Source organism: Nothobranchius furzeri, chromosome 2, assembly GCF_043380555.1.
Source record: "Nothobranchius furzeri strain GRZ-AD chromosome 2, NfurGRZ-RIMD1, whole genome shotgun sequence".
Taxonomy (NCBI): domain Eukaryota; kingdom Metazoa; phylum Chordata; class Actinopteri; order Cyprinodontiformes; family Nothobranchiidae; genus Nothobranchius; species Nothobranchius furzeri.
This window is the reverse complement of record NC_091742.1, coordinates 61,835,741-61,861,817: the sequence shown is the minus strand read 5'-3', so window position 1 is coordinate 61,861,817 and position 26,077 is coordinate 61,835,741. Positions and strand designations below refer to the sequence as shown.

Genomic DNA, 26,077 nt, shown 5'->3' with positions numbered 1-26,077 from the left:
CGCACAGCCCAAACTTTCCGCACCGCGTACCTAGGAAATTTTCTAACCACGCGGACGGTCGAACACGGGAAAACATGGCGGACTGGCAAGAACTAGTATGGCAGAGGTTCGTAAATACAGACATTTGTATGATTCAGCTCTCAGAGATCACCGTGATCAACATGTTGTTAACAATTCTTGGAGAGAAATAGCTCGCACTGTCGGAAAAGACGAGGATGCTGTTAAAAAATGCTGGAATGCCATGTTGTAAACAGTAATTTCTACTTCTACTATGGTGTAGTGTTGGATGCATGCTGTAGAGCAGGGGTGTCAAACTCAAACTCACAAGGGGCCGAAATGAAACTCTGGGACGGAGTCGAGGGCCAAACTTAATATTTTTTGAAAAAGTGACGGCAAATTTGCACGTTTTCTTTATCAACATATATGCAATTTTGAACCTTTAAATTTGGAAACAAACTTATTTCTGCATTAACACTGAATGTGGAATAACCAAATTACACACGAGCAAGTCAGTTAAAAATGAAACACATCAGTGGTATTCATTACTTGTGGTATATTCAGCATTTTTAAAACCTATTCAGGATTTATGTTTTCTTGATTATTCATTTTTCTTATCTTTTATTCTCCTTTTTGTCTCCTGTAATAAGTGTCATCGCTGCTGTGATGTCTAGCTTTCCCCACTGAGGAACAATAAAGGGATTTTCTATTCTATTCATCTATCTGCAGCCTTTCCACTTCCTGTTTACTGTAGGTTAAATCTTTTCTCACGGGCCAACAACAAAATAAATATATTTTTATCTTAATTGAAAATGTAACATCTCACCTGTTAACTTTCATGTTTTGTAGCAGAAAAAGAGCATAAAAACCAACATATTTAAAGCTCAGTTTGTTCCACTGGTTTACTGTGATGCTCACCTGTTCCAGCCAGATACCTGCATCATGGGGTTGATCTGAGCTGAGGAGGAGACTCCTGTTGTTTTGTTCATCTTCATCATAATAATGACAACATTAGATGACAACAGGTGCTCACATAGGTTTGTGCTGCTGAACATGTCTGAGCAGCTTGACCACGTTGTTGTGTGTCGGGGAGGAAACACAACCACAGAGCCGTGCTGGTTTGAGCGTGTCGCTGCTCGCTGGAGTTATATCAGCTCTGTCTGGAAGTTAGTTTGAAAACTTCCTCTTTAAGTCGTGAACACATTACTGAGTGGCTAGAATCTTCGTTTCTGGGATTCAACGTCAGAAAATAGCTGAGTGAACTCGGCGCTGAGTGAGAGGAGTGTTTAGTTTGTCCGAGACAGCGGAGCTGCAGACACCCAACTACCTCTGACTGCCTCGGCGCTGAAAAAACACAAAGGAGGGGGTGCGTCTGCTTCTCGCTGGCGCCGCAAACCATCATGGGAGTTGTAGTCTTTGCGGTAAAATCGGCCAGCGGGCCAGTTTTAATATATTTTTGATATTTATCTCGCGGGCCACATAAAAATGCTCCGAGGGCCACATGCGGCCCGCGGGCCTTGACTCTGACATATGTGCTGTAGAGCTCCATGCTGCCCCCTACAGTTTGGGAGAATATTGGCTCACCGCAGAGACGAGCCGCATGAACCATAAACGCTGCAAGTTGTGAATTGCGTTCCATCCGCGAGCCGCATCACCAAGCGGAAAGTAAATGCGTCAAGCATAAACCAAGCTTTAGTGCGTGTGACTCTTACCTGGGAGTCTGGGGATCGTATCCTGATTGGACCATTTTCTTTACCTTTATTTTGAAAATTACCAAGGATTTTACACTGAAACCGTGTGATATGTCCCGTCTAGCCATTAACTGCAGAGATGGACGTGTCCCAGAAGCAGCTTGTGACAAAAATAGAACCTGATCCTATCTTTGGTGGCGCGGTCTGTCTTTTTTGGGACGTGCCTGAAAATCGCTGCATCGCGGCCGGCTTGAAACACTGCGTAGACTAGAATTGGTTCTATTTGAAGCAGCGACGGTCCGCTGCCATTCCACACCACTCCTGCTTCCAGTGTGAAACAGCCTTAATGGCGTTTGAGAGAAAACTGTCAGCCCTACACTGGTGAGAGACACAGCAGGTGGAAGCAGAATAAAATATCCACGTGTTGATGTATAATTTGTATTTGTTCTAGAAACATCGCCTGAGTAAGATGAGTTTGCTAGAAAAAATATTTTTTATTCTAGAAAGTTCAAAAGTTATTGTGACATCGCATTTCAGTTTCAGGAGTTAAAACCCTCCTGAAATCATCCAAGTTAAACTGTGACTGTGTGCACAATATCAAAGATATCAAATCAGTCACGTAAAGCCCAACTTCCTGTGACCCGTTGAAACTCTGAACGATGTTTCTCCTCTGAAGTCTACCTGAGCTATGGAGCTCCGAATCCTTGATGTGAATATTCTCCTCTAATGCTTCATTTCATTTCGCTCCCACCTACAAATAAGTAAAAACACACCAGTATTTCTGAGCTTTGGGAGCTTGGTGGGAATGCCTCCCTGTCCTATCTCCAGCGCTGCACACGGCGAATGACAGACGACCACCTGCTCCACCTGAGCAGAGCCCATTGTGCGCAGTCCTTATCACGCCGGTCCCAGCTCCCAACGTCCCGCGCTGCAAGCATTGTTGTCGCCTCTTCTCCTTTTCTGCCGGTTTTTCAGGTGAAGGCACTGCACGTGCGCTCTTATCACTCCCCCTCCTGGAAACAGATACCCCACCTTTTGGTTCCTTTTTGGAAACTCCACATTCTGTCTCCTTTTTTTGACACAAAGCAGAAGGAGGAGGATACAGTATATCCATCCAACAGCTGTATCATTGAAAATATTTATCCACAAATGAATCCTTTTGCTGCTTGAATAAGAGCGTTGCTTGGCAACAAACATGAAAATATCACAACTATTTATTATCAGCGTACGGTTCATGCTGGCAGCGCATCACTGAAGGCCTGAGCTGAATGAATCACCTGTAATAGTCCATCATCCGTCCTCCTGCTCTGCTTTATACACACCATCTTTTCATCCTCAGCATCCCTTGTTTTTCTTCTGCTCCTGCTGAGTTGAACTGCTCCCTGCAGTCCCAAATGCTTAACATCTTTTTTCATGCTTGGATTCATCTTCCCGTGATCCCACATTACTGAAGACTCGCGTTTTTTTCCCCCGCTGCAGAGAAAAAGGTGCTAATGGGTTGCTGACCGGTCCTCACCTCCTCTGTCAAAAGACTAGCTTCCTTAAACAGTTTAAGATGCTGCAGAGATGGGAAATAAAAGCACTTTTAACATCTTGTTTTTGTGTTAAATCTGAGATGGATGACTACTTAAATGCTTCTTTCAAATTACTCTGACTTAAGCAAGGAGATATTTAACTTTTTCTGCAGGTTGATAAACAAAACTCCTCCTGAACATGTCTCGTCCTTACGCTAAGAAAATTTAGTCTGAAATCTAATTAAATGCAGTTTAACGAGATGCTGTTGTTGAGGAGCTAATTGCATTCGCTTTGCCATTTTTCAGGTGACATAAACAAACGATTTAATGGCCAAATAAGCCTAATTAGTTTTACGATTACTAATATGGAACAATAAGAATTTTTTTTTAGATTTAAGAGTGTTTTGTTGTCGTTTTTTTAAGCTGCAATCTGTTTTGCTGATCCTAAAAGTTTGTTTGCTATTAAAAAAGAATGCGTTGCCACTGTGGCACCAACATTTGGTTTCTGAACTAATTTAAACATCACCTTTGTGGTTTACGAGTGATCATAATTAGGCAAGAAGCTTGAGTGAAGAAAAATGCATTCTATATTGCCCATATGGGTGCCAAAAAATGCTCCCAACAAACATTGTGACTCAAACTTTATATATATGTTTATGTGTTTATGTTTATGTATTTAGCAGACGCTTTTGTCCAAAGTGACTTACAAGTGATAATCGGCATGTTGCCCTTGAGGCTAACAACAACAATAAGAACTTGACATCAATCATGGAGAGGAGGGAACAAGGAGTGGACGGTAGAGAGGGGGACGGGTGCAGGGAGGGTGCTAGTTTAGAAGATGCTCTCTGAAGAGCAGGGTCTTCAGGAGTTTCTTGAAAGTCGAAAAGGAAGCTCCTGTTCTGGTAGTGCTTGGAAGGTCATTCCACATTTGTGGAACGATGCATGAGAAGAGTCTGGATTGTCCTGAGCGTGGTGTAGGCACTGCTAGCCGACGATCCTGTGATGACCGGAGCGGCCGGGCCGAGACGTACGTAAGCCTTTGCAAGAGGATGGGGAGCTGTACCATCTCGGACTTTGTATGCTAGTGTTAGCAATTTGAATTTGATGCGTGCAGCTAGCGGTAGCCAGTGGAGCTCAATGAACAGAGGGGTGACGTGTGCTCTTTTTGGCTGATTGAAGACCAGACGCGCCGCTGCGTTCTGGACCATTTGAAGAGGTCTCACAGTACAGGCTGGAAGACCAGTTAGAAGATCACTGAAGATAAACAGTTGTCATGTCTTTCAACCATTGAATATGCTTTTAGAAATGTCACCCAAAATGACATAATATACCTAAACCATCTACCACTTTCTTGAAATGAGAACACCAAGAAGGAACCGCCAAAACATTAAGGCGGGTGGTAATGTTTTTGCATTTATCTACATGTGTCTCAAGAACCAATGAATGGTTTTTGATCAAATTTTTAACAGAAATAAACACACACTGGATGCACATTCACTAAACTAAACTTTTGGAGTCAAGCCATTTAAAGATGCCCGCCCCAGCCAACACATTTCAAGCATTTAAATGGCTGTAATTCGGACATTTATATAAATGTTGAGCTAAATTTTGCTGTATTAGTCACTTCCATTACCAACAAACAGCAACAATCATTTGTTAAATTAATCAATGAAGAGAGTTTATATTCAATGTCTGTTTGGCCTCCATTATACTTCAGTTCTCTTCTACACTGGGTTTGAAGGCTGTTTTAACCTGTTGTATCGGCTATTTAAAACAAAAACGTGAATAAGAATTACCCATGCTTCTGTGAGCTGTTTGAAATAGTCCCTTATTGTGACATCACAAAAGGGGAATTAGTATTGAGCCACCCTCACAGGTTGACATTGGAAGAGCAGTGTCTCTACTCTGAGCCCTAAGCAAATATCTGAGTTTCTCAGCTTATAGCAGTTTGTGAGCTTTTCTATTTAAAGGTTTGGTTCACTGAGAAAAAAAAAACAATTTAAGGATTATTTCTGATTATAATCAGACACTGAGTTTTTCGTTCAGGCTGAACATAAAATTGTCTCCTACACCTATCTCCTGCATTAGCTTCTGGTAGAAAATAGACGGTGAAACCTTAGAATTAGAAATTCTTGACAGATATACGTCATTTAACTCATTCACTGCCAACTATTTGCTGATCAGGAAAGCCCTTCACTGCCAGTGTTTTTCAGCATTTTCGTTGTTTTTTTAAGAGTCACGGGATGTTGCGCTCTAGGATGATGTCAAGGTCAACACTAACTAAACAAAGAGGAGACACACTTCTTACATCAGGAAGAATCCGTGTGTTTCGAGCGTTATCCATTCTTTCATAATCCGTTGTCAAATTGTGATCGACAGAAGCTTTTCCGGTTCGCCCCTCACTTTTTTTTACAGCAACGGCCCAAAAACGATCTCCCAACACATGGATTTTCTGCTTCCTGATCACGTGATGTGTGAGGTACCTGGATGGAGATTGGCTTTAGAGCTGGGATGTTTGTTTCTCACGGTGCGGGTGCTCGTTCCGATGCCCACACAGTAAAAAAATGCAAATGGCAAATTTAGTCGTGATTGGCAGTGAACGGTTGGATTTAAAATGACGACTTATGTCGTCAGTGGTTAACATTCATGGACTCACCCATTTTTACTCACGACGGGGAAGGCTGTTGTTGGTTTAACATCAAGGAAACAGCAGATAATGTCTCAACTAGTAGAAACTGACCATTAGCATTAGCAACTCCACCACAGGGCAGAACCACTCCAGGCTTGTGTTATTTGTGGAGATAAAACATCAATGTTGCAGAGCAAACAGAGTCAGTGGTAGAGTTGTGTTGCTGTTAGCCAATCAGAGGATAGATGTTTGAATGTCAGGAAATACGTGTCCAAAACCTGCTATGTGAAGCTACAATCTCCTCAGCTGAATCTGTCATGCTGAAACAGGTGCATCTGAGATTTTTTTCTCCCAGAGTAAGACTTACAAGGCATTAATTATTACTAGAGACCACTGCATGTGTATTGATTAAACAAGTGTTCATCACCTTTAACGTTTTCACTTGTTAGAGTTTGTGTCCGATCCCATCAACTATGTGATGTACGTAAAAGAAACCCTGGGAAAGCCTGCAACTGATTAGCCATTGATGGCTATCTAATTCAAAATGGCCACTATAGCAAAGATACTGTTACATACTGTTCTGTTTGCTATCATTTACTGTATGAAAACATAAAAAACAACATGGTGGACTTTGTTGTCCCCTAGGGATAATTGAATGACCCCCATAAGGCCATTCAGTCCATGGAAACATGATTAAACATTTTGATTGAAATCAAAATTAATTAACCTTTTAGACCAGTCGGTCTCTACTCTCTGGCTTTGTGTTAAACTCCACAGCTTGTCTTGTTTCTTTTCAGACCAACAAATACCGTTATTTAAAGCTGTAGAATCCTCGCACAAACAGGTCCGACCTGTCCTGAAGCACACTTTAACTTTAGCAAAGGTCTCAGCTTTGCAGTGGCCTTAAGAGTCAAACAGGGCTAATATTTTTGGTCACCAGCACCACTTGAAGCTGTGAGGGCTGGAAAAACACTGGAGTAATCCAGGGATGAGCAGCAGTGCTGGTAGGCCCTTGACTTTGGTGCTGAGGAGCAGCATGTGGCTCTCAAACAAGACTGTTTACTAGGAGAGGAAAGGGAAACGCTGCTTTAAGAGACCTTTCAGACAAGGTTCCAGTACATTTTTGCTTTGGTAATTAAAATACTCGTTCCTTACGTTTCCAGTAACCATTTAGGTGGATTTATAGGTGGACAGGCAGATGACTTGCGGCTTAAATCTGTTTGCTGCAGAAGTTTTTGTTTATTTCTTAAATAATCTCTTTTAGACTAAACTTTAGACTAAACATTTCTACAACGTTAAATGGATCAGCTGGATTAAAACAAGCCTGTAGCTGGCGGTATCTGTTGGGCGGATGTAATTTGGTCAGAGAAGAAGAGACGATTACCACTTCCTCGTTCTTGTTGTTCTAAGTTTTGTTACGTTTTGGTCAAAAATGGTGGAATAGCCAGAGTGAAGAGCTATTTTAAAGTTAGCGTCACAAACATGGCGGTTTGGTTTGCCCAAGCTTTACCGCGAAGGAAACTTCAGTTGAGTTTCTGTCCGTCGCCGCGTCGGCTGACGGACAGAAAGCACAAAGGCAGATTTCAGCGGCTCTTATCTACACGTGTCTAATGTTAGCTTAGCACATAGCCAAGCTAACACTAGCCGGTCAGCTGAAAGCTTCTTATTTGGTCTAAGATATCAGAATTAAATTAAACCTGTCGGCAGACGTATTGCTGTTTAGTTTTACAGCGGCTCACGTCCTTATTTGCTGATAAAAAGCGTGCACACAGAAGGGACGTCATGGCACCGTGGAATGGAAAGCTATGCCGCTAGGTAGGTTACTTGGTTCGGCCGAAACCACGTCTGAAACCCGGTGGATCAGGCACCCAAACCCACCGGGTTCCAAATCAAAAAAAGTTTTGCTTATAAACTAGACAAATGAGTGTCTAATCGTGTTGTAGACATATTTAAGTCATTTATTTGGCGCTTCAGTGCATCTTGGTTAAAATTTACATTTTCTGCCTAAAACTGTCAGTGTTGCGCCGTCGTCAGGTAAAAACTCTGCACTGCATTTGAATTTAAATCTGCCATCGCTATTGGCTAAGAGGTACCCTATGGCATTAGCTGGTACCATATGATGTCACAGATTAGCTCCACCAAGCTGTTTCGTCACCAGGAGTTATGAAGGCTTCGTTTTATTTTAACGCCTTTTCCTGCCGACAGCCGGCACTTGGCTGGTGCTCCCACAGACATCGTATACGTAGACGCCCCGTACACTGGCGCTGCCTACTGGAGCTGTCATAGTGACCGACCGCCATTCTAGCTGGGTCTCCATGGGTTTTCTCTCAAATCTTCAGAGTGCAGCATTTTCCCACCATTACTCCCAATGAGCCTACAGTAAAATCCAGTTATGATTTGTCTCTTAAAATAAGGAATCGAAGAATATTTTCATTTGTCATAGCCCCACATAAGAGACATTCAAATGTTAGATGAGTGAGCATCAGATTCTTCTGCTGCTAATTTATATGATGTGTTTTGCAGAAAACACAACATCTAGGTGTCCTTTGATCAAGTTTCCTGCAAGTAGTGAGACACAGGTGTGTAGTTAGGGTAAACCTAATGGGCCACTGAGGGTTACCATAGATGGCGATTATCATCATACTTTGTTTTCAATGCATATGCATTTTATGCATCTAAACACAGCACTTTATTACAAAATTGATGAGCTGCAGCAGCTTTGGTACCCTATAGAATTCCTTCAGAAAAGATCTATTATTGATTTTCAAAACGTGATCAAAGACAGAGAACAAAATTATTTCATCTAGTTGAAAAATCTGATAAAAATTCAAACAGCTATTTTCCAACATGCAGCTTTCTTTATTTTCCAATTTATTCATCTAAAAAAATATATATAATTCATCAGCTAGCCCACATGTTTGAATAATAAACGGTATCATGGATGTGCATAACTGAGCAGAAGGAGTTTTTAATCAGCATTCTGCCACTGGGTTTCCATGAATTGAAATGTTTATTAATTACTTCTTCTGTAACTTTTTATGTAATCACAAATTATCCCATCTCTCCGCAGTCTTTACAGACCCCTTGACTCTGGGGACACTCCAGGGGCAGCGCTAAAGCAGCCCAATCAGCGGGATCCTCTCAACCTGAAACAGCTACTGGCCCCCACATCCTCCGCCGGGACACTGGTGTTTACCTCCCTGGGTGGCTGGAAATTAATTGGCTCCTCGAGCTGTTGTACATTCCTTGCTGTCAGTGCAATGGCCTCACCTCATTGCCCCTTCACTTTAAGTCGAAGTGTATTAATGGGCTGTGTGGCCCATTGATTCCTAATTTCTCTCGACATCAACATCGGAGATAAATATTGCGCGGCATGCTCGTCTTTGGGCTTATTGTAATCAGCATTGTTATTGATCGCCTGCCCTATCACCACCGAAGTAATCTATTTTTAACACACTTGCTGCAAAATGGGGAAGAGGGTGGGTGTTTTAAGCCTTGCCAAAGCATTTTGTGTCCCCATATTGGGTTAGGGACAGTCCAAGAGAGGGGAAGAAGAAGCAGGAAGCGTTCCAAACTGGTGGACAAAAGAGAAAACCATGCAAACACAGAGACAGTTATTTATTGCATGTATGCGCTGGGAAAAATGTCTTGCTTTTCAGTATCGGTGGCCTCCCAGTTGTGCGTGTCAGTGTGTGTGTGTGTCAGTGTGTGTGTGTGTGTGTGTGTGTCAGTCTCAGCAAGGCCGGAGGATGATGGATGAGGGCTCAGCTAGCGGCGAGTCAGACGTCGGCGCTATTGATTTATCTTCACATTCGTCTGGGAGGAGGAGGGATGGAGGAAGGGAAGAGGAGGGAGGCAGCAGCGGTGAACATTTCAACACAACTCTCCTCAATACGTGCACACGTCCAAAACACATGTTTACAGTGTTTGCACCCTTAAGTGTTTGAGATGGGCAATGATTCTCTATAAGGAGCGGAGGCGTGAATTTTTCATTGTCTGCTGAGTGCAATCACCGCCTCGCTTCTCACAAGGTGTTCTCATTGATCCACCCTCAAAAGTGGCACCCACTTGTTTAACATCCAGTCTAATAGGCCTGAATTGGCTCAGCCTTGCTTGTCTTCCTATTTGGCTTCACCTTTGAGTGAAATAGAGGAGTCTGTACCGTTTGGGCAGAAACAAACATAAGGTATGACCATGCAAACTGTCCACCCAGTCCTGATGTCTACATTAATACCAACAACCAAAGTTGCCTTTTCTTGTGTTGTTTGTATCCAAGCTTTACTCATCAGGCGTTTGCAATTAACAAATTAGTTAGACATCGACTCCATCAAGAAAATAACCCCTATTACCACAGAGGTGGCCCCTCAGAGAGGGTCTCATTGAGTTGCAAGATGTAGACGTTACACACTTCAGACTGCAACCACAGCTGGTTTTTTATCTCCAATTTGCTGCTGGTGCCTTTGTCTGGCTCCTGAACAACTGATGAAAGTGCATCTGTCAGCGTTAGAGAAGCCACTGAACTAATGTGTTTCGTCATCACAGAGGCAAGGAGTGACTGAAAGGTCGTGTTGCAAAAAGTATGGCTGCAATTAAGAGTTTTGTTTTGGGGATACCGGCTGGAAAATTTCATATGACCTGTTGCATCTGAATTTTAAAGTGATGAAATATTAAATCTAAATGGCATGTTGGCAATGATAATAACAGCTTGGAAATCTTTTATTAGTGTTGACATTTATCACATCAGTGGTGGCACGTGGATTCAGTCTTGTGACAGGAAATGATATGTGGCTACAGTCATGTTTTTTCCCTTTCTTTCTTAGGGGATGATGTACCTGGAGGACAGGAGGTTGGTCCACAGAGACCTGGCGGCGCGAAATGTGCTCGTCAAATCTCCCAATCACATCAAGATCGCAGACTTTGGATTGGCGCGATTGTTGGACACCCACGAGAAGGAGTACAGCGCGGACGGGGGCAAGGTTGGTGTAAGTGGAGGCGTGAGCACATCTTTGAATCACACCCTTGCACCCTAAAAGAAATGCCTGGACATTTTATCACATGCCACCATGATAGCAGCTAGAAGACTATGCAGTAAAAAAGTTTGATAAACTCTTAAAGTACTTTCTCCTAAATCAGTGGCTCCCAAAACTTTCAACTTGACCTCATTCGATAAAAGTTGTATGCTCATGACCCTGTCTAGAGCATGGTGGAGCACACAAACATTATAAGCTATTTATTAAAGGAGAATATCTTTATAAAATATATTTATGGTAATTGTCTTTACATTTCCTGAGTATTTAACTTAGAAATGTAGTTGGAAATCTTTTCTAAGGATTTTGATGTCTAAAAATCTTTCCACGGTTTTCCGTGAGCCTCAGTGACGTCCCTGCCCCGACAACATCCACCCCCACTATCAGAATCAACTATTTGGTGATAACAGCTTCACATTGTTTTATGAAATTACCACAAAAATAGTGATTAGCAGATTTATCAACACAAACATTTTAATTTAGAAACGGGGAAAGGATTTGCTTCACGAGTAGGGTTATCTTGGTAGGCAGTTGAAAGAATTTTAGTAGAATGGCTTAAAAATCAATCAAACCATCTGTTTGATCCTTAAAGAGGCAATGTGTTTCTACCATTAGTTTTTGGAAACATCCATCAAAATGCTGTTGAAAATAATTGAAATGATGCCCAGTTGTTGAAAAATATTGGCAGCTTTGTAACACATAACCATAAAAATCTGGTCTAAAGTACATGAGAGCGGGTCAATGTCAAGGCGCCTGGCCTTGCGAAGCGATGTCTTGCAAGGCCAGGCACCTTGTTTACGAGGACACTGTCCTTCCTTGGTCAAAGAAAACTGTTAAATGGAACAGACTTGCATCACGTGACTGCGGCTTCCACGGCGGTCACGTAACATCATGTGACACGGGAGACAACGTTATATTTTGTACAAATTAGTTTCAATATAAATATATAATGAGTCTTTTACTTTTTAAATCATGTATGTGTTTATTAAATTAAAAATATAAGTGAGTTACTACCCACTAGACACCGAAGTTGCAACTAATAAGCAACCAACCAACAATAGATAACTTCTTTGGATCTAAAAAAAAACATTTTAAATTAGCTGACTTACTTTTAAACTTGAAAATTTTCCCCTAAGTAGATGCCGGCTTCTGATCCGCTGTCCTTTTCAAATTACCGCGGTGTATTCTGGGTAATTTTTGACCAAGGCTAGGCCACAAGACACCTACCGTGTATCCTTGCTCAGCTAGCTGAATGGCTAACATACAGAGAACACACGCCTCAGCAGAACATGAACATTGGAACACGTCTTGGCGGCTCCCGATGACGTATCTCCTAGGCAACCGGGGCAGGGCCAAGACATCAAGGCAAGGTTCCTTGGCATTGAGAAACACCCTAAGTCTCTGGGTGATGCCATATTAGATGCCATGTTTCCTTCTACAGGAGCCCATGAGGATTAAATGGATTTACTGATTTGTAACAAATGGTTAGAAAACGTTCATCATTCTTGTTGTTTTACACATTTACCTCTTCACTTGTCGTCAGTGATGAAAGGGAGTCTGATGTGCTTGTTACTTTGCTAAAGTTTGCACTCCACAGGGCTTTTTTACCCTAATGGGCATCCATTGGTAAGATCTTACCCCAACTCAAAAATACTACTTGTTTGCAACTATATAGGTATCTACTGCCCCCTATTGCCAGGAAAAACACACACTGTCACTTTAATAATCGCATTATTGGGTATAAACTAAATGAACTAATCTCATAGATTCATTACAAGGCTTCTAAAGAAAATCCAGATCTACTCATGTTCACCAATTTTTGCTTTATTTTAGACTTATTTTTAGTGCAGCACTTCTATAGTGTCACCCTGGAATTGATTTTTAACAAAGCACAAGGCCCCCTCCATCTGTTTCTAGTCTGCTCAGTCAGACAAACACAGAAAATATTCACGATCAGTTATTGCTCTCTTTTTTTTACTTTTCACCAGCAATTGGCTCATCGTTCAGGTCGTTGCATGTTAAACTCCTAAAATATCTGTGGTATGGTCAATTGTTAATTAATATTGACGCTATTCATTTATATTGCGCTAAAAAAATTTAGCACTTGTTGGACTGTTTTCAGACCCAAAAATCTAACCAAAATGATGAAGCAGTAAGATAATCTAACTCTGCAGATGCCCATTTTAAAAGGTGATACGTTAAAATGACACGGCGAAATCATCATCGAGATCCACCTGTTTGTTTTCGGTCAAATAACTTCACAAATAACAGCTTTGCTGACATCCAAGTGCGATGCAGCGGAAAATGATTTTCATTTCACCTAACAGCTAGTAGTTATACCAGGCTGTCACGTAGGTGTTCATTAGAGCTGGACAAAGGAGACTTTAGTATAATCTCAAATTTCTAAATGGATGAAGCACACAATTTCCATTGTAGTCAACATCGTGAGGGTGTATATACATAAAGAAATGCATTTTTTCAATCTCAGCGAGCCGCAGATTTAACAGGTTCCAATGCTAAACTTTGTTTCTGTGATACGAATTAGAGGCACTTCACCCAAACAAACAACACGGCCAGAATTCTACTCAGTTTGTTTTGTTTGGGGACTCCATTAATCAGAAGCCCCTTACGCTTCTTCCCGCTCGAGACTTGCTATGCAAATTGCTCTGATCAACTCCCTTTATTAAATTGGCTTGTTCGTCACCACATGCATTCAGCTGGTGGCCCAGAGGTGGCCGCCGCATCTCGTGTCTGGGCTGTTATTGCTAACAAAATTTTTTTTTAAAAAAGTGAGGGGGGAGGGGTGCATTTTCATAACCCGGACGAGTTGGAGGCAGCCATCTGAGTGATTGACTCCATGTTGGTATTTGTTGATGCCTTGATAAATGAGCACCGTTGTCAGCACATCTAAATGTACTTCATAAAAATAGATGCACCATGGGAGATGAATCAACAAGGTTGGAAGTAGAGGTGCGGTAGCACATTCCCAACCTGAAGCATATTTTCTTTCTTCCTGATCATTTCCCCAAAGAGACTTGCATGCTCTAACCGGGGGTGGGGGTGGGGGGCCCTACCGTGGACAACCGACACGTGTGTGCACGTGTGCAGTCATATGCAGAAGAGAGCATAATTGCCTTGCTCAGTGTACAGCTAAACACCTCCTTTCACCATCAATATTGGGATAAAAGTGCAGTTAAGATACGTGAGTCTTTGTCCTTGTCAGGAATGTCAGGAAACCAGTTGTTATCACAGTTTAACACCCAGCGTCCTCAAAAGCTTACAGGCTGTTTAGATAATTCAAGACAAATGGCATTTGCTGCCTTCAGCAAGGCTCGTTACTGGTGATTAATTTGGGTCAATCAGGATTGTAGAGTAATTTTGAACTAAAAGAATTATAAAATAACAGAAATGACAGAAAATACATCTGTGTTTGTCGCCCTCCATGGGAAGGCAGTGATTGGGAAAATATCTTACAAACCACTAGATGGATTTTAATGTAACTTGTAATGGGCATATGTGCATTAACTTTGTGTCAGCTATTCAACTTTAGCCAGTGTTCACAAGAAAGCTTTCATTTCTATTCTTTAGTAATACTATAGTACTGGAATTATCTCCAGTAAATACTCTGAGCCCTCGCATCAAACACTAGTTGTATTCTGGAAATATACTTGCAGTTGGCCGACATGTATGTGTGTTTAAAATGGCTGTCTCGCGTTGATTTGAAGCATCATTTGTGCATGTCACCCAAAATGAATGTGACGCCAAACGCTGGTGTATATGACTAACCAGTAGGTGGCGTTGACAAAACGAGCAAGACGCACTCACCATGGTCCCTCTGTTTCTGGTTTCGAGGTCCTTCATACTATCTACGATACCGCTGCTGTCTTTTCTTCTGCCGTGAACTCTAAAATAATCAGTTGCTGATCTGTTCTGTTAACGCCATGTTTGATTTTGGTTGTACCCACAAACCCAGCTCTCTATCTGGTCTGAGTACTCTATTGCACCCCCTAGCAGACTCCTCCAGTGCTTCGTGCAGTGCAGTAACGAGTTTGTGAACAACAACGCAGCAGGCTACCTGCACCAATGCAGGCTTAAAAAGAAAATATGTCCAGCCCTAAGACGTCTCAAAGTGGTATCTTTTCAACAAGAATATCTGTATTTGTCCCTCAGTGGGGAACTTGCATTATTGCAACAGCTCAATGACAGAGAATGGCAGCAGTAGCACACATAAAATATCGCACGAGAGAATAATTGTAAATTAAGATTGTCAATATAATTATTGCACATAATTATGAAAGTAGCCCTTATGTTTTAGGTCCACTTATTATAAATTGAGAATAATCCTGTTCTATTTGATAAAGTGAGGTGTAGGTGAGGTTTGGTGCATTTGGCCTTTGTACTGTAAAATTCAACATATGATTTAATAAAAAGACAAGTAAAGACATTTTTGAGGCTCATCAACTATTGTCAGAATACTGAATATTGAAAATAACCTTTTGATGCATTTTGACATAAGACTCCATCTTTGACTTTGACCACCAACTGGCAGAGCACCTTACAACTGAGGAATGAACAATGTAGTCATGTAGTCAATAACATGCATGTTTTGTTCTAGCTACAACTCCACCACCAACAAACTCTGATCTTAGTTTAAATCAGTTTTCTGCAACTCTATTGGAATCCATAATGAATGCTTTAGATTTATGTATTCGTGTCTCTTCAGATGCCCGTTAAGTGGATGGCTCTGGAATGTATTCACTACAGGAAGTTCACCCATCAAAGTGACGTCTGGAGCTATGGTGGGTGTGTTTTGTGCTACATGTAAAATGTGTTTGTTTCATCTGCCATGGTTCCATCTTTTTCTTTTTCCCTCTTTGCTCAGGTGTGACCATCTGGGAACTGATGACATTTGGTGGAAAACCGTATGATGGTATCCCTACAAGAGAAATCCCAGACATTCTGGAAAAGGGGGAGCGCCTGCCCCAGCCGCCAATCTGCACTATTGATGTGTACATGGTCATGGTCAAATGTAAGGGAGGAACAACTCCTGCAACTTTTATCATAAATTAGATCAAAGCTGGTGGTAAAAACTCCTCTCACACATATTTGTTTAATATTCAACTGGTGTCAGCAGCAGGAGAGCTTAGCGAAGTACAAACCCCAGCTCCGACTGTCGGAACCTCTAAAGATCACTAATTAAAACATTATTTCTTGAGTAATGCATGCAAAACTGCAGGAGAGATCAGGATTACACATGCTGGAGTCGCGACTAGTAGGAACCGCTTTGAAGGTTTTGCAAGTCAACTGTTGTAACAGAAAGCTGATGACGATGATGTACCAAAACAAGTCCAGCTCACAGTTTGACATGCGTTAAGTCGACATTCTTAGAGGACAACCGATCTGATCAACCATAAAAGTCAAGTTTGTGTGGAGTCTATTTTCAAGACAAGAAATAAAAGTGTTCTGACAAAGTGGAGCCTTCCCCAAACTGGTGCGAGAGAATTGAGCCAACAAAGCGATAGCTGGCATGGCTCAGTATGTGTTCTGGCACACACGGCTGGACTGTTTCCTGAAAATATGGGAGGGTGGAGCCGTTGGTGACCCCTTCCAGAAGTGATGTGGTTCCAGTCCAGCCAGGAAATGGGGTGAAAGAAAGAAATGGTGGAGAGAAGGTTTTGGAAGGGTTTTGCAAGATGCAGACAGATTTGGAGAAAGTTGATTGGAACGACGATGCTGTAGACCAGATGGACGATGACACCAACAAAGAATAGTGGTGATGGAGGGGGGTAAAATCCTCCGCCTGCATATTCCAGACCATAAAGCAGCATCTCATCACAGTTTCATGACAACACAGTTCGATCTTTGCCTCCTCGTTATAAATCTACTTGTGTTGCAGCCTTGAAAACGAAGCCCCGGAGCTTCAATAACATCTCTGCAGATGAATATTAAAATAATGAACTCTTCCTATTAAACTACAACTCATCTACTTCCAGCGGAGAAAAACAAGAAGGGAAAAAGTTTTCTCCAACATTCATCGTTTTAGAGTGATTGAGGATTCTTTGGCTCATCGACATGTTTGTTCTTACGTATATGAAAGTGCAAAGTACGAATGCACTATCTAGTGAAACAAACCATTTATGCTATGCATTTTGGTTTTACAGCGTTATTGAAATGTCACTCTTTGGCCAGAATATCGCATTTGCAACTTTAGAGTATCCGGACCGCTCCCCAAAGTTACGTATCTAGCATAAAGCAGTAACGCTATGAGGCAATCCATGTTCACATCTCAGGTAAAAAAAGTTATACCTGGTTAGCATCTATTGTAACGTGTTTATCATAGAGGAACCTCAGAAGAGACAAAGACAGCATTTATCTGATGAAGCTAAAATAATCAGAAAGAGTGTTTGACCATAACAGGAGTCAAACAAGACTCAACTTCAAGACCCCTGTTCCAGGAACTCTGTTAGTCAATAGTAAAGTAGCTAGCTGACATGCTAGCCCTGCAGTCTGCTTCCAGCACATGCCCTGCATGTTTTAGATTGTGAACACAGCTGATTTTGTTTCATTTAGTGATGAATCACTCCTGTAGACATTAATGGAGGCTGAGGAGACACTTCAGTTGACTAAGGTGTTAAAAAAACGAGCGCACAGCGAGGAGAGTTTCAGTTTTGGTTTAACAACAGTGAGTTAAAACGGACTCTAGGGGGCGCTAAAAGCAAGCCTAACCGCCAAGTGTGCCTTTAAAGGTTTTTTTTTTTTGTTCTTTAGTTGATTTATAAAACATTTTTCTTTCTGTAGACCAGTCTGCCTTTCTTTGGCTTGTGCAAAGAAGAGAAAGGTGATGTGGTGCACATGCACATGCGACAATGAGTCGGACCAAAAAGTGAATCGAAACAATGTACAAGTAAAATAGAAACAAACCAGTGGCTGCATGGTTTTGGTAAGGCTGGGCCTCTGCTATTTCAACCAACCAGCCCGATGTTCATATCTGAATATAAAAATGGCCTGAAACTGGCTGATTGCTTAGGTGAATGAACTGGTGGGTCATGCTGCCCATTCAGAAGCTAAGAGGAAGCTTAACACATTGACGGAAAGCAGTTGTTTGCGACTCGGTTTGGCGTCACACAGCGTTCCCTGCCGCCTCAGCACCACCCTGATAAAGATAAAATGGAGTTTGATTGCTGGAGTAATTGCTCCTGATTTAGTTAATGTGCCTGAGTGGAGTTGAGCAAATACAAGCTTAGATGAACTAAACAAAACCGGTCACGGCAATTTACAAAAGACCCCATGTGCGTTCACTGAATAGGGAACATATTTAGATTTTTTTTTTTTGTGGTTGTATTAGGTGTAAAGTAGCAAAAGAACCCACCTTTAGAGGTTGTAATTACCCACATTTTACCCAGGATGAGTAATCGAGATGTAGAGGCCACATTCAGCCATTAAGTTAGTTTATTCTGAGCCCAGACACAACATGCTGTTTCAATCTACCTTCTAGGGTTTGTTGTGTTTACAGCCATTGTACCCTCAGGGAAAAAAACACACATTTCCCTTTTTTATCCACTTTGAAAACACCCTTGAGGTGAGCATTTAGCCCTCGGTTTGTAAAGAACTTAATTAAAACAAGTGTCATTGTTGCTCAGTCGGCATTCTTCCAGTAAATGGAGGTTAAACTTATAAAGGATCAAAAGGTTTGCAAAAATCCCAGATGTGTTCATGGTATTGTGACTATTTTTATAAAGCAGCTTTGCAAAATACTTGTTATACTTAATATGAAAAATGAAGTTTTTTATGCTTCCAGTATCCCAGACGATCATAAAGTAATGAACTGCAGAAGCAGCGGGCTGTAAAGACGTATACGCTTATTTTTTTATTTTATTTCTTTTTTTTTTGCTGTTTCCCCTTCACCAGGCTGGATGATTGATGCAGACAGCCGGCCAAAGTTCAAGGAGCTAGCAGCCGAGTTCTGCAGGATGGCTCGCGATCCGCAACGTTTTCTGGTCATCCAGGTGTGTTTGCTTGAACGGGCCATCGTTAATGAGGCTTTTCTTTGCATCCATTTGAATTAAAAGGGCATCAAAACATCTGATGCTTTTTTTTTGTGTGTGTGCTTAATTTAGACTACAGCATCTGTCTTGATACCCTCTGTTGTTTTTTGTCCATCTCAGTGGAGACCATCCTTGGTGTATCATGGCTGAATACTGTTCCTTCAAAGAAGTTAGTAAAGGTTTACCCTGTTTGTGGTTCAGGGAGATGACCGGATGAAGCTCCCCAGCCCAAACGACAGTAAGTTCTTCCAGAGCTTGCTTGATGAGGAGGACCTTGATGACCTGATGGATGCTGACGAGTATCTGGTGCCACGGGGTTTCAGCCTGCCTCCTTCGTCGGGCACAAACAGGTCTCGAGTCGACTCGAACAGAGTAAGAGCACCACTAATAGATGAGAAATTTTTTAGCTGCACTCCACCCTGGAATTACGTAAAATGCTAAAATCTGCACCAACTACAGAGTGGGAAGGTTTTTTTTTTTGTTTGCTTGTTTATGTGTTCACAACCCTTCAGTGCATTCTGTATTCTGCACCTACGCAAGTCCTGATCCTTAAACATAAGGTGGTTTTTATAAACCGTAAGTCTAAGTGAAAGATTTTGTTGTCTAAAGCTCAACTTTCATGTAAAACAGTCATATGTTCCTTTTTCATGCCAGTTTAAAAAGAAACATAAACAGAAATGAACAGAAAATGACCTTGCAGAAATGGGTAAAAACACAACACAGGTGTGCTGAAATTCAAATTATTTGATGTCAGCAAAACAAGAAAGTACCATTTTTCTATTTGCAAATAATATAAATTGAAATCCAGTTAAATACATTTTCATTGTCTCATAACTACTAACTGGTTAACAATGTATGTGCTTTTGGTTTTGATTATTAACATTTTTGGCAAATAGTTTTCATCTGCGTGAAACACTATAATGTCCTCTCCCTAAGGAAAATGCAACCACACTTCCTCTAATGCCGGAGGCATTCTACCGTAATAAGTGTAGTAAGTGCACCCTTGCGTACAACACACACGTGTGCTAACACCAGATATAACAATGTATTAATCTGCTTATCAAATTACTGTGTGTGAGTTGTCACTTGTTAGAATATTCTGGTGCTGATCCGTACCTGGCAACAACCATGAAACTCACACAAGAGGAGTGAGATAGTCACCTTTTGTTTGGAAAAATGGACTGCAGTACCCAAATGTGACCACAAGATGTCCATCATTCATTAAACAAGGCATTGCACATATAGTATGTTTCTGTTTATGTATTTAGCAGATGCTTTTGTCCAAAGCGACTTACAAGTAGATATAGTAGCCTTTTAAATGGCTAATAAATTCTCCCATTACTTGTAAGCATCCTTTAGTGCACAGAATGCCCCTAAAAGCCGAGTAAATCAGTGTCTTTGAGGTCTTTATTGCTTGTTTCCACCATGAAGTCAAACGCCACACATCCTGAATGGGCAAAAATCAATGTTTTAAATTCATCAGCTCGATGCTTTTGCCAAAGTGATGTATTTCTTTACTTTTTTGCCACTGCAGATGCAATTTGATGCAGTTATCTGTGCTGATTTGCTTCATGCTCAGTAAAGAGGAGCAGATAATGAGTTGCTTTGAAGCACAGATGAAGAAAGAAATTTAGAGGAGGAAGCTGATAGCGATGAAGTAGGTGGACAGATCTAACCCCAGGACATTTATCTCATTCTCTCTCTCTCTTGTTGTGTTATGTTGCTCTGCTTCGTGTAATTGCTGCTCAGTGTTAAGTTGGCAGAGTCCAGGATAGCTGGCCTGGGTTGATCAGACTCCGGCAGGCCGACGTAGCAACACAAGAAGCCCTTTTGCTTCACATATCATGTTTTTTTTTTTTTTTTTACTTCTGGGGATTTTTGTTCTCATTCTGAAGTTCAGGTGTAGAAATCGTTGCTTTGTCCGACTGCTCTTCACAATCTCTGAAGTCTGATGACTACAGCAGCAGACATTTACATTAGAATTCTACTTTAACAGAGAGTGAGCAGGAAGAGCAAAAAGTTCCATTACAGATGGAGAAACTTTAAAATATCATCAGGCTCATTTGCCCTTTAAATGAAATGCTACATCCAATAATAGTTGGAAAAGTCTATATGTTTAAAACTGAATTGTTTGTTGGACGTGCCGGGAAAACCTCACCAGGGAGGCGTCTAGGAGACATCCTGACCAGATGCCTGAGCCACCTCAACCGACTCCTCTCGATGTGGAGGAGCAGCAGATCTACTCCGAACCTTTCCTGGATGATTGAGCTTCTCACCCTATCTCTAAGGGAGAGCCCAGACTCCCTGCAGAGAAAACTAATTTCAGCCGCTTGTATCCGCGATCTCGTTCTTTCAGTCACTACCCAAAGCTCGTGACCAAAAATGAGAGTTGAGGGTGAGCCTATAAGCCAATATAAGTAATTTTTTGATCAGAGCAAAGCAGACCAATAATTTTTTTATCCCCGTTCACTCCCATTCATTTTTTTTATTCAGGGGAACCTTGAGTCAACTGGAAAGGGAGGAGACTTTGGCTCCCTATACTTTTATGCGATAATTAACAGTGTACGTTTAAATGAGGAGCTGAAAAATCTGTGTGAGACTCTGAGGAGGGCTGTTACTCCTCCACGTCGAAAGGAACAAGCTGGGGTGGTCAGGACGCCTCCTGGACACCTCCCAGAGGAAGTGTATTGGGCAGGAGGCCTCTGGGTCAACTCAAGTCACGCTGGAGGGATAATACCCGTACTGGCCAAGGAACGTGGAAGAAAAGAGAAGGAAATGAAGGGATGTACAGAAGTTTAAATGAAGTAGAGGGGAAAATAAATTAAGTAGTTAAAGAGTAACTAAACACCAAAATAACATTTTATTGCTGATAAACTGTATAATCGGGTCTTTACATATGCAATCTTTCTGTTTCTGTGCATTTTTGACATGTTTGTGTAAACTTGATTAAATCTAGAATCTAGGTCTAAAAACGCCTTAGTGCTGCCCCCTGTGGCAGAACACCAGCTACTGCATTTTAAACTTGTGATTGACCGGGGCTGGTACAATTTCATGTCATCGGTGCAGTCTCCTCCCACTCCCCCTTCTTTCCAGGATGGAAATTCCCCACACTTGGCCATGCCACTCTATGCCTCCTGGCAACGCCCACTCTCATAGCATTTTTCAAATCTTGACAAGGGGTGGAGTTACATTTTTTGATTGTGCGCAGTCCCTCTTTAAAATAATAATAAGAAGGAGTTGGATGCAAAGGAATAATAAGTAATAGACGAAAAGTGAAAGGGGCAGTAAAAGAAAGACAAGAGTCGACAAGACAGTAGACAAGAGTAAGAAATCTAAATAGTAGAAGAAGCAGAATAAACAAGAAATAAGTAGTAGAAGAAAAAGAAGTACCAAAAGAAAAATTGTAGTAGCAAAAAACAAGGAAATTCTTTGAAACGGGTCAAAAATGCTTGTTGTAGAAGAAGAAAAATAAAGTGCAATAGTGTTAAAAAAGAAATGGAATAAGAAAAAAATAGAAGAATTAGGTCTGTGATACTTAGATCTTCCACCAGTGAGCAGAATGTCTTTTAGTTAGCTGCTAATCCTGTTGAAGAGGTAGACCCCTTAGAAAAAGGAAACTCTACAGGAAACTCTACAGGGTCAAAGAATGTCTATTTGTTCTTGGTGATTTAACCATTTCTTCATCTTCTGTATCAAACTTACTTTTACCTCAGAATCAGTTTGGTTATCGAGACGGTGGTCCAAACCCACCAGAAGGAGCCCTGACAGGTGCCCAAGGTGGTCCAAACCAAGAAGCAGCAAGCAGCCAGGTTCCAGCCCTGGAGGAGCAGCGCTGCAATGGAAGCCTACATAAGAAGACCCAGAGCCAAGCTGGAGGGGATGACAGCGGGGCCCAGCGTTACAGCGCTGACCCCACCATCTTCCTGGGGGAGAGGACGTCTCGTGGGGACACTGATGAGGATGGCTACATGACAGCAATGAAAGACAAGATCCCTTCAGGTACTCTTAAGAAACACCCTGAAAAGCCTAATCCTAATCCACACAGGCAGGAACAAAACGTCATGTATGCACTTCTTTACTCATTCATCCTGTTAATACCATCTGCTGTAGTATTCTCTGCCTCTCCTTTTGCTTTCTTTATTTCGTTCCACTCCATTGATTACTATTCCTGCCGAGTTTTCATCGATAGCGGTTTATGTCAGTTACTACTACGGAGTCGTGTTGTGTTTGCCTTTGATCATAATTCAGTCCATCAGCCTTGCTCCTGCTCTACTGTCTTTGATTATTTTTTTCCTGAGCTGCTTCAGATATAACAAACCCTGCAGCAAAACACATTCTGGTGCGATGTCAAGGAGCTGAAGAGTGGGCAAAATCAATATGTTTTACACCTCTCTATTATGGCATTTGGAAGCAAGTGAAGCGGGGTCATTTGTTGGCACTTTGACCTCAAACAGATGGAGCTTCTAGTGCCAAAGAACTGCTGGCATGTTGCCTATCTGATCCTCAGTGGCTACTGTTATTGCCATTACCATCTTCTTTATAGATACCGATTTCTTTCCTTTATTCACTTTTCAATTCCTTTGACTTGGTTTCTCTTCCTTTGGTCTCCTCAATCTCCTAAACACTTTCCCTTTCTACCCACCCCTTCTTCGTTTCTTTGATCTGCTCTACAGAGTATCTGAACCCTGTTGAGGAGAACCCCTTCGTTTCTCGATGTAAAAATGGTGAGATCCACGCCTTGGACAACCCTGGCTACCATAGCACGCCCAACAGTCAGCCCAAGGGAGAGGACGAGTATATCAACGAGCCCCTCTACCTCAACACCTTCCACAGTCCTGCTGATCTGGGTCTGGAAGCCCTGAGGAGAAATGGTCTGCCCTTACCCACTCAGCCTCCTTCCTCCATCTCAGCCTCAGCCTCAGGCTCCCACCTCCCACTTACAATCCAGACCAGTCTGCCCCACTACCCCCTGTCCTCAACCCTGCCATCTCCATCTGGGCTACCCTGCCTTCACGGTCCATCAACTCATATCCTCCATGGCCACGGCACCATCAAATCTCCAGGACAACTAGGAAATCCAGGTGGTGGCTCAGTCGCTCTGAGCCAAACAGGAACTTCTGCACAGATGACCCAGTCAGGTTCCCTGTCCACTTCTGCGACCCTTGGGCACGGTAGCCTGCCAGCGTACCAGTGCCACACCACAGCACATCCTGCAAGTATGCTGAAACATGTTGGGCATACTTCAGGAAAATCCGGTGGGAAGAAACTGAAGGTAACCTTTGACAATCCAGAATATTGGCAGCACAGCTTGCCACCTAAATCTTCATTCCAGGTGGCTCCTGATGGGGCCCAGGGAGGCTCCACCAATGCCAAGCTCTTCTACAAGCAGAACGGACACATACGGCCAGCGGTAGCGGAGAATTCAGAGTACATGTCTGAGTTTTCTCTCAAGTCTGGCACTGTTTTGCCCCCTCCACCCTACAGGCAGCGAAACACTGTGGTCTAAATTGTCCCGCCACCCTGTTTCTAGCCTCCAGAGACCCTGACATCATTTGGTTCGACTGTCAGCGGAAATCAGAGCCGCCCTCCGTTCTTTCCAGATTAAATGCCATCTGCTGTAGCAACATCCCCAAGGAGGTGAACAGGTTGAACCAAACCAGACACCTTCACTGTATCCAGTCCAGTCCATTTCTGTTCTGTAGATAGAGATAGAGACCTCTCCCGAAGCTCACTGAGAACACGGAGAACCTGCTTCACCAAGGCAGGCGCACGACTCGCAAAGATGAATGATTCAAGTTTGGGGACTTGAACTCACTGCCAGCCACTTCGGTGTCAGATTTGTGAGAGAATCTTACTACTTTTATCCCATTTGGTTTTCAGCATACAAGTCTGAGGATGAGCAATATTCTGCTGAAGGTTTCTGAAATAAGCTTGCAGACGTCTGGTAGACGTCAACTTGAAAAGACTGAGCACTTACCACTCATAATCAGTGTTTTTGCATATAGGATTATATTGTGTGTTGAATTTTCCATCAGATATGCGTAACCCATCTAATCCTTTTACTGTGATACTGTGATGGAAAGAACTACGCCCATCTCTCTCTCTCTCTCTCTCTCTCTCTCTCTCTCTCTCTCTCTCTCTCTCTCTCTCTCTCTCTCTCTCTCTCATTTCGTAGTTCAGACAATGACTTTTCCTGTAAACACATAAAGAGAACTACTGTTTTTATTGTCTTTGCTTGACTGCTGTAAATTTGGGGAAGATGATCAAAGATCATCCTTTTCCAGGTCCCAACACTACAAGGGAATAATACACTGTTAATACTTTTCTAACCTATGGTTACAATGCTGAAAAGTTGGATTTTTATACACTGGTTTTGCTCTAATTCAAACTACCAAAAAAACGACTTTTGCGGGCAAATGAAGTGATGGAAATTATTGTACACCTTTAATTTGCTTGCCAAGATCATCCAAGAAATGTCAGAGTTCAAAATGTTGATCACAGAGAGAAACCGAGCTAGACAGAAAAATATCTACGAATAGTCGAGGGGAGGTTTATACAGCCCGACTAATGAAGACCTCAAGGAATGAAGAAGGCAGCGCCAGCAGAGCATAGTAGAACACTATACATATGCGTGTCTCCCAGAGTTTATGTCAGTGAGATTGGATGTGTACAGTTGCATAATAGCAGGCCAGCTCAGCTCTTTTTTGAGAAAATAAAAGGTTGCTGCAATCATCGGCCGTTACCGGTAACCATCAGGAAGCTCAAACAGACAAATCAGGCTGAATGGTGCAATCATTGTTCTCCATAGTAAGGAACAAAGGATTATATTCTCCTTGTTCTGATGGTAGACCTGATTAGAAGCAGATTTGATGGTTGTAAATGCAGCTGCTCAACCATAAACCACCTCATTAACGTTCTTACTGCCTTCCTATTGCAGCTTCTTCTTGGTTCCATCATAATTGTGAGCCTGACAACTCAATCGCTGGATTAAAACCACTTCTGTTCATCCTTCTGTTTTCTTCTAGTTAGCCAGGGTTAGCAGCCTCAGCACAGAGGCTTAAATTATCCTCTCCCAAGCAACCACCGCCAGCCCCACTCCAAGGCATTTCCTGGCCTGCCTGGAAATGTAATCTTTCCAGGATGACCTGGGGGCTTCTTGATATCATGACATGCC

At 42.1% G+C, this 26,077-nt stretch overlaps 1 protein-coding gene across 2 annotated transcripts in view; it reads left to right on the top strand.

The window, feature by feature from the left end:
• Nucleotides 1-24,636, top strand: part of LOC107377226 (receptor tyrosine-protein kinase erbB-4) — a 439,798-nt gene extending 415,162 nt beyond the window's left edge. Inside the window, exons 21-27 of one of the 2 annotated variants that reach the window (XM_054747637.2) lie at nucleotides 10,652-10,807; nucleotides 15,582-15,657; nucleotides 15,741-15,887; nucleotides 18,767-18,864; nucleotides 19,105-19,275; nucleotides 22,617-22,902; nucleotides 23,577-24,636. In XM_054747637.2, the coding sequence (XP_054603612.2) occupies nucleotides 10,652-10,807; nucleotides 15,582-15,657; nucleotides 15,741-15,887; nucleotides 18,767-18,864; nucleotides 19,105-19,275; nucleotides 22,617-22,902; nucleotides 23,577-24,409 (1,767 nt within the window). In that variant the 3' untranslated portion in view covers nucleotides 24,410-24,636. Of the gene's footprint in view, nucleotides 1-10,651; nucleotides 10,814-15,581; nucleotides 15,658-15,740; nucleotides 15,888-18,766; nucleotides 18,865-19,104; nucleotides 19,276-22,616; nucleotides 22,903-23,576 lie in introns of both variants that reach the window. The other variant, XM_054747636.2, reaches the window with a different exon arrangement.
• Nucleotides 24,637-26,077: the final 1,441 nt, after the last annotated feature.